An 18,669-nucleotide genomic window follows, 5' to 3' on the forward strand; every position below is an offset into this window, starting at 1 on the left:
CCGCATATCCTGTTTCCTTCCCCTGTCAGAGCAAAGCCCAGTCACAGGCAGCTCCTCTGTCCAACTGCTGGAAGAAGCTCTCTGTCAGACTGTCAGGGAGTCTCCCAGAATGGGACATGGGATCTTCCAGCTACTGCTGCCAGAAAGTGACCAAACCTGCAGCAATGTCTTCAGCCAGGCACGGCAACTCCACCTGGTAACTGAATGACAAGGGTCGCCCTGGGATCATAGCTCTCACCGAGTGGTTACAAATCCCTTACTTTTAGAATTTGAATCCCTACAGTGGGGATACAGGCCCTTCGGCCCAGCAAATTCACACCAACTGTCCGAAGAGTATCCCACCCAGACCCATTCCCCTACCCTATTACTCAACATTTACCCCTAACTTATGCGCCTAACCTACACATCCCTGAACACTACGGGCAATCTAGCATGGCCAATTCACCTAACCTGCACATCTTTGCCTTGTGTGAGGAAACCCACGCAGACACGGGGAGAATGTGCAAACTCCACACAGTCACCCGAGGCTGGAATCAAACCCAGGTCCCTGCGGCTGTGAGGTAGCAGTGCTAACCACTGAGGCACTGTGCTGCCCCAGTAGGGTTTCTGATTAGGGAAGGATTGAATCTCACATGGACCCTGTGAGATTCAGCAGTTGTCTTGGGCTCAGTTGGAGGCCTGACTCAAGCAGAACAATTGCTTTTAAACTATAATTGAATGTCCCATAAATGGGGTTGATCCATTGTGAGGTGCATACTAAGTCCCAGAGAAGGGAAAATGGAAGGAAAATATTTCGACAAATATTAATTTACATTAATTATAAATTCAAATTATTGAATGTTGTCTCACAGAAAGTGGGTATTCTGTCTAATGTGCCGATCCTCTTTTGAAACTTTCTTTTTATTTCATTAAAAGAAATAGTTTAGTTGACAGAATGGAGAGCTATATGATAATCAGACAGCCCTGGGATGTCTCTCCAGTGCCGATTCAAATAAGTCAACCTTGCACTACAGTGCCCTCCGGTGGTACACCAGAGAATGTACGTGAGGTAGGTTACATACAGAAGTCCCAGCAAAAGTACAAGACTTGGGAGTTCCTTCATCAGACAGGCTATTTTTACTCTTTGATGGAATTTGGGCATCATTCGTTAGACCAGCATTTATTGTCCATCCCTACTTGCCCTTGTGAGGAGGTAGCAGCACAATGCCTTAATGTACCTTCGCAGTCCATGTGGTGCAGGTACACCTACAATACTGCTAGCAAGGAATGTAGTTCCACAGTTTTGAGCCAGTGACACTGAAGGAATGGCAATATATTTCCAAGTTAGGGTGGTGTGGGATTTGGAAAGGAACCTTCAGCTGGTGGTGTCTCCATGTCCCTGCTGTCCCTGTCCTTCTGGATAGCAGTGGTTGTGGATTTGGAAGGAGCTGCCTGAGACAATACAAACTGCCGATACTATCTGCTGATTGTGGAAGAACTGAATATCTAAAGTGGTGGATGTGGTGCTAAACAAGTGAGCTGCCTTGACCCAGTTTGTTTGAGTGTTGTTGAAGCCACTTTCTGGCAAGTGGAGCAAGAATTCCATCACACTCCTGACCTGTGCCTTGTAGATAGCGGACAGGATTTGTGGAGTCCGGAGGCGAGTCCCCAGTCTCTAGCCTGCTCTGTTAAGTACTGGATCTACATGGTTTGTCTGGTTTAGTTTCTCAGCTGCAGTGGCTCAAGAAGGATGCCGTCCACCATCACCAGGGTAACTACGGGTTGGGCAACTAAATGTCACCTTGCCAGTGACACCTACATCCCAGGAATTAAAAGGGAATTGATTTACAGATTAATTACCACAGCCTCACATCAACGCCAAGTCAGTCAGTATAAACTAGAACAGATTCTTGACAACATTGAGTCATTCTCTCGTTCAGTACGATAAAAAGTCTCTGTTCTTACCAAACTATAACAAAATGTTTGTAGCACAGAAACAGACCATTCAGTTCAATAGGTCCTTGCTGTGGTTTATACTGTGGTCAATACTGATACAATCCATCTCCCACCTCTCTTCATCTCAGTCCTCTCAACATAACCTTCTCCCTATATTTATCTCGCCTCCCTTTAAATGCATCTCCACAATTCAACTCGAAGAGTGCCTGTGGTAGAAAATTCTACGTGCTAACTATTGTCTGTAAAAAAAATCCTAAATTTCTTTTTGTGTTAATTGGTGACTCATATTTATGGTCCCCGAGTTCAGATCTTGCTCACATCTACTCTATATCTATCCTTTTAATGACCTTGCATCTGTACGAGGTCATCCCTCAGTCTTCTCAGAGGTTCTTTCTCCTGGTTGAGAATTCTAGCGCCAGGAAAACAAGAGAGGGACAGAGGTTTGGAAGAATGATGGACAGTCACACTGGTCCATGTTTTATAGGGCCAGTTGCTGTTGGTAATAGAGCAGAGACTGGGCGTATAGAACGTATCCAAAGCTCCACTGGCTGATTCCTAACTTGCATCAACTCCCATTCGCACAGCAATACCTTGATTTAATATTCTCAGCCATATTTTGAAATTCTTCCATGGTCTCATTGTTGTAATCTCTCCTGAAATTCTGAGATCCCAATGCTCCACTGATCCTGGCTTGTCATGCTCCCCAGCTGTTAATGTCTCTTCCACCGGCCGTGTCTTCACGTGACCAGGTCCTTAAACTCTGGAATTCTCTCCTTGCAGTTTGAAACCTCTCTCTCCTCCTTCAGGACAGCTCCTAAAACGCATCTCTTTGACCAGGCCATTGGTCACCTGTCCTAGCCTGGGCAGCAAGGTTAGCACTGCTGCCTCACAGTGCCAGAGGGTTTGATTCTACCCTCAGGTAACTGTGTGGAGTTTGCACGTTTTCCCCATGTCCATGTGGGTTTCCGTCAGGTGCTCCAGTTTCCTCCCACAGTCCAAAGATGCGCAGGTTAGGTGGATTGATCATGTTAAATTGATAATAATGTCCAGGGGTGTGCAGGGTAGGTGGATTACCCATGGTAAATGCACGGTTACAGGGATGGGGTGGTGGGGTGGGTCTGGGTAGAATTATCTTCGGAGGGTCAGTTTGGACTCAATGGGCTGAATGGCCTGCTTCCAAACTTATGGATTCTATGATTGAATATATTTTTATATGGTTTGATTTCAAATTCATTTGATAATACTTCTGTGAAATGGCTTGAGATATTTTTCTGTGTTGAAGGCAGTATATAAATGCAAATTGTTGTTGTTCTGAAAACCAGATTGTGGAAATGCTCCACAGCAGACATCACTTAAGCAGCTGTAAGAACAAGGTAGAGGATGGAGTTCTCATTCCTGATGAAGAGCTTATGCCCAAAACGTCGATTCCCCTGCTCCTTGGATGCTGCCTGACCTGCTGTGCTTTTCCATCACCACACCCTTGACTCTGATCTCCAGCATCTGCAGACCTCCCTTTCTCTAAAGGGTAGGGTTCACTTTGTACAAAGCAAGAACTCAATCATTCACAGTTACACGTCCACCCCAAAACAGTGATCATATCCAAGTTCAATTAAATCACACAGTACTGAAACAGACTCCGGCCCAACTCGTCCATGCCAACCAGATATCCCAAACCTAACTGGTCCCATTTTCCATGTTTGGCCCATATCCCACTAAAGCCTTTCTATTCATGCACCTGTCCAAATAGCTTTTAAATGTTGTAATTTTACCCACCTCTAACACTTCCTCTGATGGCTTATTCCATACAAGTACCACCCTCTGCATGTACAAGTTGCCCCTCAGGTCGCTTTTAAATCTTTCATCTCTCACCTTAAACTTATGTCCTCTAGTTTTGAACTCCTCTACCCTGGGCAAAGACCTTGGCTGGTCACCTTATGTATGCCCTTTATGATATTATTAACATCGATAAGGTCACCCATCAGGCTTTGATCCTCCAGGGAAAATGTTCCAGCCTATCCTCATAACTCAAACCCTCCAGTCCCAACAACATCCTTGGAAATCTTTTCTGCATTCTCTCAGGTTTAGCACCATTCTTCCTATAGCAGGGCGACCAGAATTGTAGCAGTATTCTAAAAGTCGCCTCAGCAGTGCATTATTGAGCTACAACATGACAACCCAACACCTCTACTCAATGCACTGACCAATGAAGGTAAGTGTGCCAAATTGCGTTCTTCACTATCTTGTCTCCATGTGATGCTACTTCAACCATGCAAAGGAAAGAAAGTGGCATCTCCTCTGACAAGTTACCAGAATATTGCCCTCGTGAGAGTGAGGAAGGAGCTCATGAGAATCATTCCAGCGATGAGACATTTCAGTCATGTGGAAAGATTAGAGAATTTAGAACGGTTTTCTTTGGAGAGGAAATGTCTAATGAAATCTGATCAAAGTTTTCAAATCCATGAACACAGATCAAATGGATAGGGAGAAACTGTTCCCAATCATAGATCAGGATCTGGAGGGTGCGGATTTAAAGTATTTTGCAAAAGAAGCAAATGTGATCTGGACGAAAGGCCTTTTATTACACAGCAAGTAGTTAGAGTGTGGTGGGTGCAGGTTCAATCGCGGCATTGGATGGTTATTTGAATGAAAACATTTTACAAGTTCTCTGGGGAAAAGGCAGGAGAATGGCAGAAGCTGAAATGCTTAGAGAGATGGAGCAGTCTAGACAGGTTTGAATAGCCTGCCTCTGCACTGTGCAGATTCTGTGGAATCATCTTATCAAATATCAATAGCTCCTGTAAAGGCGGCCTTCATGGGGAGCACAAAGTTAAAAATCACACAACACCAGGATATAGTCCAACAGGTTTAATTGGAAGTACACTAGCTTTCAGAGCGACGCTCCTTCATCTGATGAAGGAGCGTCGCTCCGAAAGCTAGTGTGCTTCCAATTAAACTTTTTGGACTATAACTTGGTGTTGTGTGATTTTTAACTTTGTACACCCCAGTCCAACACCGGCATCTCCAATTCATGGGAGCAGCCTGATGATAGTTTGGTTTTAAGTCCCAGGCTACCTCATCATTGCTACACTGCCAAATGGCCAATGCATTGGCTAAATTATGTACTCTTTCTGACCAAAGGCTAGCAGACCCTATTAGAAGGGGAGGCATCCCGAGTGACAATTCATTGGAAAGCAGTCAACTCAGAGTTAACAATTCGGGTCAGTGGCCCTTCCTCTGAACGGAAGAAGGGTCACTGGACCCGAAACGTTAACTCTGATTTCTCTCCATCGATGCTGTTTTCCCTGGAGCGCTGGAGGCTGAGGGGTGACCTTAGAGTTTTATAAAATCATGGCGGGCAGGGATAGGATTAATAGACAAGGTCTTTTCCCTGGGGTGGGGGGAGTCCAGAACCATAAGGCATAGGTTTAGGGTGGGGGGGAAAGATATAAAAGGGACCTAAGGGGCAACTTTTTTCACGCAGGGGGTAGTGAATGTATGAAATGCCAGAGGAAGTGATGGAGGTTGGTACAATTACAACAATTAAAAGGCATCTGGATGGGTTTATTAATAGGAAGGGTTTAGAGGGATATGGGCCAGGTGCTGGCAGGTGGGACTAGATTAGTTTAGGATATCTGGTCAGCATGGACGAGTTGGACCGAAGGGTCTGTTTCTGTGTTGCACATCTCTATGACTTGACACTACCAGACATGCTGCAATTATCCAACAATTTCTGTTCTTGTTTCAGATTTCCACCATCCACAGTTCTTTTGGTTTTATGATTTTTATTATCCCTTCCTAAACTAAGGATAATGTGCTGAACACTTGTAGCACTAGATCAGAATATGCCTGTGGTTAACTGGGTGATTCACTGAGCCCCAGGGGGACAACAGAATGAATTTCTAATCTGGTGTTTCCTATCCTACATCAGAGAATGGGAATTAACATAATAACACATGGAAGTGATGTTCTAATTGCTGTTTGTTCACAGTGATTTACCACTCACACTTTCCTGTGATCCATAACATGTCTTTTGATACTATTTGCTGCTCCAATTAAATGCCTTTACCCATCGAAAAAAAGACATCAAACACCCCAATGATGGGTAAACATCAAAGATCAGTGTACAAGAGCAATCAGTTAAAAATCACACAACACCAGGTTATAGTCCAACAGGTTTATTTGGAAGCACTAGCTTTCGGAGTGCTGCTCCTTCATCAGGTGGCTGAGGAGTATAAAATGAGCAATCAAATTCATTTATCTATTTATGGCAGACCCATCACTCCCTACAACAAATGAATACTTATTAATATATTGCATGGAGAATTAGAGTGTAACAAGAGAAACAGGCCATTCAAGCCATCAAATCTGTGCTGGTATTTTTCTCCACAAGTCACAGACTCATCACACTCTCTACCTCATTAATTTATTGTGTGGCATTTCTCAATTTGAAAATTGTTTTGAAAATAATTTTTAAAATTTACTTCACTTGATGTAACACATCCCAAATATATTGCTGTGTCCAACCCTGGTGTTCTTGGAAATGTGGTTGTAAGATCTAGAGAGGTAGGTGCAGGAGTAAGCCATTTAGCCCATTGAGTTCATTCCTCATTTGGTAACACCATGGCTGATGTAATACGACCATAACTCTACTTTCCTTCCATTCCCCAAAATGCTTGACTCCCTTATCTGTCTACGTCTGAGTAATTCAGCCTTGAACATTTTCAATCACCCAGCTTCCACGATTCTCTATGAAAGAGCATTACAAAGACTAATGACCCTCTGAGATGTTTCTCCTCATATTTGTCTTAAATGGGAGATTCCTGAAGGAGCAAATTACTGTTGATGCTGGAATCTGCACTGAAAGCAGAAATTGCTGTAAATCACAGCAGGTCAGGCAGCATCCGTGGAGAGAGAGCTAGCTAACTTTTCGAGTCTAGTTTATTTTTCAGCATTTCTGTTTTCATCCCTTGTTTTTAAACTGGTCCCCTCATTTCTAGATTCAGAAACATTCCTCCAGTAACTACCCAGTCAGCCCTCTTCAGAACCTTAATTGTTTCAATCAGATCACCTCTCATTCTTCCAAACTGCACTAGTTTAGGAGAAAGTGAGGACTGCAGATGCTGGAGATCAGAGCTGAAAGTGTGTTGCTGGAAAAGCGCAGCAGGTCAGGCAGCATCCAAGGAACAGGAGAATCGATGTTTCGGGAATGAGCCCCTCTTCAGGAAAGGGCATGAGCCCTTCTTTCCTGAAGAAGGGCTCATGCCTGAAACGTCGATTCTCTTACTCCTTGGATGCTGCCTGACCTGCACTAGTTTAGGGTCAACCTTTCCTTGTATAACAACCCATTTACCCCAGGAATTATCCAAGGGAACCTTCTCTGAACTGCTTCCAATGCAAGGGTCTCACTCCCCAAATAAGGGGTTCCGAACTGTATGCATTACTTCAGAGACTGGAGGTTGGCTAATGTGGCGCCATTATTTAAGAAAGGTGATAAGGACAAGCCAGGGAACTATAGACTGGTGAGCCTGACCTCGATGGTGGGCAAGTTGTTGGAGGAAATCCTGAGTGACAGGATGTACATGTATTTAGAAAGGCAAGGACTGATTAGGGATAGTCAACATGGCTTTGTGCGTGGGAAATCATGTCTCACAAACTTGTTTGAGTTTTTTGAAGAAGATCTCCAATATCTGCAGTACTCACTTTCTTCTCCTGGACCATTAATCCACATGAAAGGGTTCTTAAAGGATTTACAAGGATGTTGCCAGGTTTGGAGGATTTGAGCTACAGGGAGAAACTGAATAGGCTTGGGACTGTTTTCCCTGGAGCGTTGAAGGGTGACCTCATGGAGGTTTATAAGATCATGAGGGGCATGGATAGGATAAATAGGCAAAGTCATTTCCCTGGGGTGGGGAGTCCAGAACTAGAGGGCATAGGTTTAGGGTGAGAGGGGAAAGATATAAAAGCGACATGAGGGGCAGCTTTTTCACGCAGAGGGTGATGGAGGCTGGTATCATTGCATTATTTAAAAGGCATCTGGATGGGTATATGAATAGGAAGGATTTAGAGGGATATGGGCCAAGTGCTGTTAAACGGGACTAGATTAGGTTGGGATAGCTGGTCGGCATGGACAAGTAGAAACAAAGGGTCTGTTTCTATGCTGTACATCCATATGACTTTATGACTGTAAGTAACGGAGAGGATTGATGAGGGCAGAGCGGTAGGTGTAAACGGGACTAGATTAGGTTGGGATAGCTGGTCGGCATGGACAAGTAGAAACAAAGGGTCTGTTTCTATGCTGTACATCCATATGACTTTATGACTGTAAGTAACAGAGAGGATTGATGAGGGCAGAGCGGTAGATGTGATCTGTATGGACTTCAGTAAGGCGTCCAACAAGGTTCCCCATGGGAGACTGGTTAGCAAGGTTAGATCTCATGGAATACAGGGTGAACTAGCCATTTGGATACAGAACTGGCTCAAAGGTAGGAGACAGAGAGTGGTTGTGGTGGGTTGTTTTTCAGACTGGAGGCCTGTGACCAGTGGAGTGCCACAAGGATCAGTGCTGGGTCCTCTACTTTTCATCATTTACATAAATGATTTGTTTTGAGCATAAGAGGTACAGTTAGTAAGTTTGTAGATGACACCAAAATTGGAGGTATAGTGGACAGGATTTGGACCAGATGGGCCAATGGGGTGAGGAGTTGCAGATGGAGTTTAATTTAGATAAATGTGAAGTGCTGCATTTTGGGAAATCAAATCTTGGCAGGACTTTTACACTTAATGGTAAGGTTCTAGGGAGTGTTGCTAAACAAAGAGACCTTGGAGTGCAGGTTCATAGCTCATTGAAAGTGGATTCACAGGTAGATAGGATAGTGAAGAAGGCGTTTCGTGTGCTTTCCTTCATTGGTCAGAGTATTGAGTACAGGAGTAGGGAGGTCATGTTGTGGCTGTACAGGATATTGGTTCAGCCACTTTTGAAATATTGCGTGCACTCTCTCTCTCTCTCCTCCCTTTGCACTAGGCCTGCTTCCTCCAGATACCATTAAAATTCCCAGCCTCGAAAAACACAGAAACTGACGCGAGAGAATGAGAGAGAGAGAGAGAGAGACAGGCCCCAGTGTTAAAGCCAGCGCCCTCTCTGGACTCCAGTAGGCTGTTACACAGCCATATACACACACACAGAGTGTTGGAGAAACTCAGCAGATCTGGGGGGGAGGTTTGCAGAATGCTGGGAGAACCCAACAGATCTGGCAGAGAGAGAGAGAGAAAGAGAGTCATAGAGGTGTACATCACACAAATAGACCCTTCGATCCAGATTCTAAATTATTCGAGTCCCATTTGGCACTTATCCCTCTCAACCCTTCCTCTTCATGCAGATGTACAGCACAGAAACAGACCCTTCGGCCCAACCCGTCCATGCCGACCCAGATGTCCTAAACTAATCTCGTCCCATTTGCCAGCACTTGGCCCATATCCCTCTAAACTCTTCCATGTTCATTTCCCCGTCCATAGTGTCACAGAGATGTACAGCACGGAAACAGACCCGACAGCCCAACTTGGCCATGCCAACCAGGTATCCCAACCTAACCTAGTCCCACCTGCCAGCACCCGGCCCATCTCCTTCCAAACCCTTCCTCTTCATGACCACAGCGAGCATAAGAGGTACAGTTAGTAAGTTTGCAGATGACACCAATTTCATCATTTACATAAATGATTTGTTTTGAGCATAAGAGGTACAGTTAGTAAGTTTGCAGATGACACCAAAATTGGAGGTATAGTGGACAGGATTTGGACCAGATGGGCCAATGGGCTGAGGAGTTGCAGATGGAGTTTAATTTAGATAAATGTGAAGTGCTGCATTTTGGGAAATCAAATCTTGGCAGGACTTTTACACTTAATGGTAAGGTTCTAGGGAGTGTTGCTAAACAAAGAGACCTTGGAGTGCAGGTTCATAGCTCATTGAAAGTGGATTCACAGGTAGATAGGATAGTGAAGAAGGCGTTTCGTGTGCTTTCCTTCATTGGTCAGAGTATTGAGTACAGGAGTAGGGAGGTCATGTTGTGGCTGTACAGGATATTGGTTCAGCCACTTTTGAAATATTGCGTGCAATTCTGGTCTCCTTCCTATCGGAGGGATGTTGTGAAACTTGAAAGGGTTCAGAAAAGATTTACAAGGATGTTACAAAATGTCCTGCTGACCAATGTATGTTAACTCAGCCACATTAGGGGCATTTAAACAGTCCTTGGATAAGCATATGGATGATGATGGGATAGTGTAGGGAGACAGGTTCACAGGTTGGCTCAACATCAAGGGGCAAAGGGCCTGTTCTGCATTGTATTGTTCTATGTTGCCAGGGTTGGAGGATTTGAGCTGTAGGGAGAGATTGAATAGGCTAGGGCTGATTTCCCTGGAGCTTTGGAGGCTGAGGGATGACCTTACAGAAGTTTATAAAATCGTGAGGGGCACAGATGGGGTAAATAGACAAGGTCCTTTCCCTGGGATGGGGAATCAGAATTAGAGGGCATAGGTTTAGGGTGAGAGGGGAAAGATATAAAAGAGACTTAAGGGGCAACGTTTTCACGCAGAGGGTGGTGCGTGTATGGAATGAGCTGCCAGAGGAAGTGGTGGAGGCTGGTACAATTGCAACATTTAAAAGGTATTTGAATGGGTATATGAATAGGAAGGGTTTGGAGTGATATGGGCCATGTGATGGCAGGTGGAACTAGATTGCGTTGGGATATCTGGTCAGCATGGATGAGTTGTTTCCATGCTGTTCATTTCTATGACTCTACGTGGTCTCACTGTGACCTTGCTACAGTTGTAGCAAGACTTCCCTACTTTTATCTCCCTTGCACTACCAGCTGAATAACTTTCATCTGGATTAATAGCCTGAGGGGTAGATCTTGATGGTGTGACATTGTGACTTTGGATGAATGTAAAGATTTCTACATTTAATTCCACTGGATCCACCCCTAACTCTCACCTGGGAGTCTGATTCAGTGACTGAAAACAAGGTTAAAATACTGTAGTCTGCTGCTTGAATCAAAAGGGTGGGCAACGTGGGAATCAAAGTGAATTAAAATGCTCCAGCTGTTAGAAATCTGAGCAAACTACTTCTGTCCCTGACTATAACAATAAAAATATGCAGTCAGTTGCCCTACTACATGCTGTTTTTCAAGGAGATTCAGCTGCCTGTAATGACTGTTTTCTTCATCAACAAACACAGGTGTGGTAAAATATACCCAGGCCTCAGCTTCAGAGAGTTGGAGTGCCTCCCTTTCAGCCGGCTGTGTGGTTATCTGATCTGTTATTTTAACTCCACAATTCTCACCCATTCATGTTGTACCTGCTCCACTTGATCAGAGGCTCACCCATCATTTCAACATCCACCATTACCAGGACCAGTGCTTCTGTGGCTGCAATATGCATTTGCTGCAGAAATCAGTGCAGCAACTCACCGAATAAGGCACATTGTTGAAAATATGTTGCTGGAAAAGCGCAGCAGGTCAGGCAGCATCCAAGGAGCAGGATGCCCGAAGCGTCGATTCTCCTGCTCCTTGGATGCTGCCTGACCTGCTGCGCTTTTCCAGCAACACATTTTCAGCTCTGATCTCCAGCATCTGCAGTCCTCACTTTCTCCTAAAATAAGGCACATTGCCTTACGTTTTACTGTCTTATATTCAAGGCTCAGACAGACAGATTTTTGATCAGGAAGGGGTTTAAGGGATATAAGGAAAGTAGCTTGAGGATTATCAGCTCAGCCATGATCTCACTGAATGGCAGAGCAGACTCAACGGGCTGAATGGTCTCCTCTGTTTTCTACATCTTACGGTCTAACATTCCCCTGCAACTCACGCACCATGCTGGCTCATAAATATTTTGCATTCCTTCATCATCACTGGGCCACTATCTTGGACCTCCTGTTTGACAGCACTGTGGAAACATATATGAAGGACTGGGGTATACAGTAGGGAGTTATGGTTAGATTAGATTCCCTACAGTGTGGAAACAGGCCCTTCGGCCCAACCAGTCAACACCGACCCTCTAAAGAATAACTCACTCAGACCCATTCCCCTCTGACTAATGCACCTAACACTATGGTCAATTTAGCATGGCCAATTCACCTGCACATCTTTGGACTGTGGGAGGAAACCAGAGCACCCGGAGGAAACCCACACAGACACGGGGAGAATGTGCAAACTCCACACAGAGAGTCACCCGAGGCTGGAATCGAACCTGGGTCCCTGGTGCTGTGAGGCAGCAGTGCTAACCACTGAGCCACCGCGCCACCCCAAATGATGACAGAAGATACAAGGAACCTCAAGTGGAGCATAAATGGACTGCTTGAATCAAATTGCCAGTTTCTGTGTTATTTGTTCAAGGTAATCTAGGACTTACAATGTTATGTAACACATCAGGGAGAGAGACTATGTTTATACAGGTATTAAACAGAATCAGAAGCTGATGGCTCAAAACCAACAAAGTAACACCCCATCTATGTTCTTCATGTGAAAGAACTTCCCAGAGTGTTTTATGAAAGGAACAGACAGTGTGTTAAGGATTTAAAGGGGGATACAAAAGACTCTGGTGTCCCTGTTACCAAAGTGTTGCCTTCATGTACAATGAGTCACTGATACCAATGTGCCTCATGTAAAGTATTGTGGGCAAATGTCTTTACAAAGATCTTTGAACACAGCGAGATGTATCAAAGATTAAACAGAATAGGAAGAGAATTGCAGAGGATTAAAGTTTAAAGGGAAGTTGGACAAGCAGAAATCCAGAGAATCGACTGGATAAAGAACTGAAAACCAAAAAAATGCTGGAGAACACAGTGGGTCAGGCAGTATCCATGAAGAGAGAGCAAGCTAACGTTTCATTGTAATAGAAGCAGGAGCTGGCCATTTGGCCCATCGAGCCTGATCCGCCATTCATTAAGGTCATGGCTAAGTCAAATATCACACCAGGTTATAGTCCAACAGGTTTATTTGAAAGCGCAAGTTTTAAGTCTAGATGGCTCTTCATCAGAGCTGAAGAGAAGTATGGAGGGAGGCAGCATTTATGCAATGGGGGGGGGTGGGGGGAGCCGGGGAGAGGGGTGAAGTGCAGGGGGACTTTGATAGTTCAGATTAAGTGATCGGAATGTGTAAATGGCAGAACAATGAGGTGTCAAACTGGAGTGGGGGAAGACATGGTGACAGAGAATGTAAGAAGCAAAGCTAAAAGATAGAGAAGGAATGGGTTCACAATTTGAAACACAGCTGAGAAAGCAAGTTTTGGCAAACACCTTGTGGAACAGCAGCAGTGAAATGGAAAGCAATGAAGATGTGCATGGTGAAAGAGCCACTGGAATTCCTGTTGGCAGGACTGGGGAATGAATTCTCTAAAAGGGTACAATAATGCACAAGGGTTTAGGAAAACCGAGCAGCACCCTGAAAATGATTCTAACAAGGATAATACCAGAAGTTAAGCTGAGAGGAAAGTTATATAGTTGGGGTAGAGGGTGGTGGTGGTGGTGGTGGGGGGCGGGGGGAGGAAAAGAGGAAGCTGAGGCATGATACTTTAGAAATACCTGAGCAAGTCAGGAGGAACCAGGGTAAGACTCTCCACTGGCTGGAGTCATACTTGGCACAGTTGGCGCTGTTTGTGGTTGTTGGAGATCAATCATCTCAGCCTCAAGAACATCTACACAGGAGCTCCTCAGGTCCTAGACCCAACCATCTTCAGCTGCTTCACCAAGAATTTCTCCTCCAACAGAAGGTCAGAAATAAGGATACTCACTGATGACTGCATAATGTTCAGCACCATTCATATCTCCTCATATACATGTCCACATTCAGCAAGACCTGAACAACATTGAGGCTTGGGCTGATAAATAATAAATAGGAGAAAGTGAGGGAAATCAGAGGAAGGGCTTATGCCTGAAACATCAACTGTCCTGCTCCCGGATGCTGTCTGACCTGCTGTGCTTTTCCAGCATCACACTTTTCAATTCCCATAAACAACAAGTGTCATTCACAGCACAGATGTACCAGGCAAAGGAAAAATCCAACCATTACCCCTTGACATTCAATGGATTACCATCACTGAATCCTCCACTTTCAATACCCAGAGGCTACCATTGACCAGAAAATGAACTGGGCCAGGGGGATAAATACTGTAGCCACTGCAGCAGGTCAGACACTGGAAAACCTGCCAGTAAGTGACTTATCTCGTGACTACCCGAAGTATGGCAATGATCTACAGGTCACAAGTCAGGAATGGACTGGAGTACTCTTCATTTGCCCAGAGGACAGCAGCTCCAAATACACTCCAAAATAAAATCAACACCATCCAAACTAAAGCAGCTCACTTCATCAGCCACCTTAAATATTCTCACCCTCCACCACTGTAGCATCAATGTGCAACAAGATGCCCTCAAGCAACTGGTGAAAGCTTAATTTGCTGCACATTCAAAACTCAATAGCTCTACCACCCAGAAGTTCACTCTTAAACTCAAAACCTTAGAACTATATCATTGTCCCTTTACTGTCATTGCGTCAAGATCCTAAAAATCCCTCCCTAACAGCACTGGGTAATACCTACACAACATGGACATTTGCGAAGGCAGTTCAACTCACCTTCTCGGGGCAGTAAGAGAAGGGCAATAAATACTGGTGTTGCCCTGAATTAATAAAATTCGAACAGTACACCCTGGATACTGTCCTCATAATAATTTAAAACCATTCTTCACAGTGGAGTTAATTACTCATCATTTTAGCCAGAAATGCTTTTGTTCCAATATTGACCTCATTATGAAGTAATGTATGTGTTTCAGTTCAACAAAGCTATCTGGGAAAGTGCACATCCTCCATTAGGCTGTCTATCGGACAATCTCTGTTTCCACCCTGGTCCTGTGTCATTATGAGAGTTTATATCGAAACCTTAAACAGTTTATCTGGGTCTCTCCCTTCCGGCCACTCTAGACTAAAACTATGCTGGAACTTTCCTTCATTTCTTCCACTCGCACAGAGCTTTCAAACCGCAAATCCCAATGCGAAAGAAAATTCTTCTGAGCGCGATATTTTCTTTGTGCGGCTGGGAACGGTTCAGAAAGACCCACATGAAACACAGAGCGGTTTCCCACACAGACTCTCTCGGACTGACATAACACACCTCGGGGTTTTTTTTGGAATTTAGCTCAACTGAGATTTTCAAAGTGGGGGGGAGGTGTTGGTTATTATTTTCATGTGCTGTGGCTTTTTTCGATTTTTGAGAGATGAAGGTGATTCACATCAACATAGGACGAACAGCCCAGGCTGTGGGGTGAGTCAAGGACGGGACGTGAGGCACATTCATTCCCCCTGCCTGTAGGGGTGGACCCTTGTACACATCCTCTCGGGGTCTGAGGGAGGGGGGAAGATACTGGGGAGCAGTTTCCCAGCTTGCGTTGGGCCGCTTGCAGAGATAGCGTGTCTCCTGCCCAAATCACACCCGGCCTTAGGACTCTCTTCAGGAGTTTTGCTGCTCCCGCTTCCAGACTGAGAATGCAACAATCTCCATCAATACCCAGCTCCCAACCCGGAAAATCACGAGTTGCACCGACAAGACACGAGTCTCAAGGATTATTGCCCATGAATCACAGGGTTCCGTTGGAAGATGGACCAATGCCGTTCAGCTTTCGACCAGAAAAAAAAAACATCTTTATTTTTAAACGATTGAGTGTGTTTCTTTTAAAGTTTACATATGGTGCGGGGGTTATTTTTAGTTCATTCCTTAGCAAGACGGTTGGCTGGGCCCAGACCCCGATCCAACACTAATAATACCCTCAAGGCACAGGAACTGGCTCACAGCTAAATGGAAAGTTCCCATGACAACCTCTCGAGTTATTTTAAGTATTAAAGCCTGATGCCAAACTGAGGAAGAGCACATTGCTTAATACCGTACAGCTGAACCAAACTCCGTGAGTCTAATGTCACACACTTAACAAAATAAAAACAAAATTCGAGCTAACAGGTACATTTGAATAGAACCTCCTTCAGGGGGAGCGCCGGGTTAGTAGGAAATTTAAAACTTTACACAGACCATAACTTCATTCATAAAACCATTCCTGTCTGTATTCACACAATGATAATGTCTCAGCTGTTATTCCAGAGACGTGAAGCGTGGGATCTGTAAACCTTATGCTGGTACAAATATATGTTTTTTTTCCAAGTTTCATCAGGAATAGCCCGGTCTGGTTGACCTGTAGAAATGTAATGTACATACCTTGACTCCAATGTAGGAGCTCCGATAGAAACAGCACAGGGCTGCCGACAGAGCTCTTAAAACACTGCATCTCTCTGTCATTTTGACGGTATGATGTCCGCTATTTTTGTTTGGAAAAACAAAAACGCACACGGAGGAAAAGACGGTTGCCAGGACACCGGGTTAAAACACCACAGAGGATTTCACAGGGGATGGTAAGTCCATCACTGGGTCGCGAACTGACAGCTCCCCGTAATGAGCAGAGCTCTCCTTAAGCGCTCGCTGCTTGCTGAGAGCTCAGGGAGTCAGCCTGTGGGGTCCCGCACTGGCCATGTATGGAGAGAGAGAGAGAGAGAGCTGGACTGACAAACAAATCGCGCTCTCCACTCACTGGAGACAGCCAGCCCCCTTTGCAGAGTCGCTGGAAGCTCAGAGCAAGACGTCAGCTCGCCAGCACTCCCTCCCTCTGTCCCGGGGGAGTTAGGATGCACCTTACCTGGATCACCATGGCTGTACCCCTCTTATTAATCCCCCTGGAGGGACAGTGCTCTGGCGCCTATTGAGAGAAGCCAGTCCCGTCGCCAGCTGAGAACCGAAAGTTGAGTGGGAATAGCCATGGACCTGCGTTCTGAATCATTTACTCATCCGAAAAATGCAGATCACGCCTTACCCAGAGCATCGTCCCGTTAATGAAATGTGACTCCCGGCTAAATTGCCAACTGTACGTGTTTGAATGAATCATAGGAATAAAAGCATTAAAACTCGACCCTTGTTTTAAAAGCTGTAAGCAGAACGAACTCTCCTGAAGACGATGACTGTTAAGATCAATTAAAACCCGTCAAACTCTACATTTTCTTTAGATTGATTACCAAAACAGGAACTTCAGGACCCCGGGGTGGGGAAGAATGGGTATCAGCCCATCTCCAATTACACAACATGCTCATGGAAACTTAGATTTTAAAAATGGGGCATATATTTAAAATAATTAGCCAGAGAAGCAAAGAGGATATGAAAGAGAAAACAAAACACATAGCTAGTAATGAAGGTCTGGAATGTACTCTCTCTGAGTGTGCTGGAGACAGGTTTACTGATAACACCCAAATAGAGACTGTTTTCTGAAAAGGAAGAATATGCAGGTTATGGACAGAGAGCAGGGAGAATAGCGCCAGGTGAGTTGTTCCTTCAGAGAGCCAGGGAAGATAAGACAGGCTGAATAGCCTTCTACTGCACTGTATTAATCTGTCAATCTGTGAAGTAATAAGCCACTGTCCACAAGGGACCAGAGTTCCTGAGGTTTTTGTATCATTTATTCATTCATTGGATGTGGGCATGGCTGGCTGGCCAGTATGTGTTGCCCCATTCCCAATAACCCTCGAGAAAGTCGGGGTGAGCTGCAGTTCATGTGCTGGAGTCACCTTCACAATGTAGTTAGGGAGGGAGTTCCAGGATTTTGACTCAGTAACATTGAGGGAACGGCAATATCTTTCCAAGTCAGGATGGTGAAAGGCTTGGAGGGGAACTTGCAGGGGGTAGTATTCCTGTCTATCTGCTGCCCTTGTCCTTCTAGTTGGAAGTGATCGTTGATTTGGAAGGCGCTATCTAAAATGTCTTGGTGAATTTCTGCATGGCATCTTGTGGATGGTACACATTGCTGCTGCTAAGCTTCGGTGCAGGTGGGAGTGGATGTTTGTGGATGTGGTGCCAAACAAGCAGGCTGCTTTATCCTGGATGGTGTCAAGTTTCTTCAATGTTATCAGAGCTGCACCCAACCAGGTAAGTGAGGAGTGTTCCATCATACTCCTGACTTGTGCCTTATCGATGGTGGCTAGGCTTTGGGGAGTCAGGTGGTGAATTATTTGCTGCAAGACTCTTAGCCTCTGACTTGCTCTTGCAACCACATTGTTTATATGACTAGTCCAGTTCAGTTTCTGGTTAATGTGAATGAGTGTGTGTGTTACAATAATCAAGGGTTACTGATTATTTTCCCTCCAATTGTGCACTTACAGGGACTGACAGGCAACTGCTGTACTAGGATATATACAGCTCAAAGTGCATTCAATTATCCAGAAAACAATAAACATCCACGCATTGTCTTTCTGATGCTGAAATGATTTTTGTTCCACTGTCCAACCAATCAGAAGTAAATCACCTCTGCTTGAAAAGCTTCTTCCTGATGTCTTACTTAAACCAACCTGCCGCCAGCTATAGACTATGCCTCTTGTTGTCCTGAAAATGGGTTAAGCTCAGTGGAGCACACACACCAGATTGACAAGTACTGCATTGTCACATGTAATACCTTCTGGATGAGTTTCTCATTGCCTGTCTGAGTGCGTGTGAAAGGTAAGAGTGTTTTTCTTGGTGCAAGGTAAGAGCATTTTGCTTGGCAAATGGTGACCCTTCAATCAACATTATTAGAGGAAAAGAACCAGTCACTCTCTAATTACAGTTTATGGGATCTTGCCATGTAGAAATTGGCTGCTGTTTGCCTACATGACAACAATGGTGACATTT

The 18,669-nt window shown here is 44.8% G+C and overlaps 1 protein-coding gene across 3 annotated transcripts in view; it reads right to left on the reverse strand.

The window, feature by feature from the left end:
- The window catches only part of bcar3 (BCAR3 adaptor protein, NSP family member), a 116,902-nt gene that overhangs the window by 31,034 nt on the left and 67,199 nt on the right, over positions 1–18,669 (reverse strand). Inside the window, exon 1 of one of the 3 annotated variants that reach the window (XM_043698831.1) lies at positions 16,655–16,876. The exons of 1 other annotated variant lie outside the window; for it this stretch is intronic. In XM_043698831.1, the coding sequence (XP_043554766.1) occupies positions 16,655–16,666 (12 nt within the window). In that variant the 5' untranslated portion in view covers positions 16,667–16,876. Of the gene's footprint in view, positions 1–16,179; positions 16,604–16,654; positions 16,877–18,669 lie in introns of those variants that run through there. One more of the 3 variants, XM_043698830.1, reaches the window with a different exon arrangement.

This window comes from Chiloscyllium plagiosum, chromosome 11 (assembly GCF_004010195.1).
Source record: "Chiloscyllium plagiosum isolate BGI_BamShark_2017 chromosome 11, ASM401019v2, whole genome shotgun sequence".
Classification (NCBI taxonomy): Eukaryota; Metazoa; Chordata; class Chondrichthyes; order Orectolobiformes; family Hemiscylliidae; genus Chiloscyllium; species Chiloscyllium plagiosum.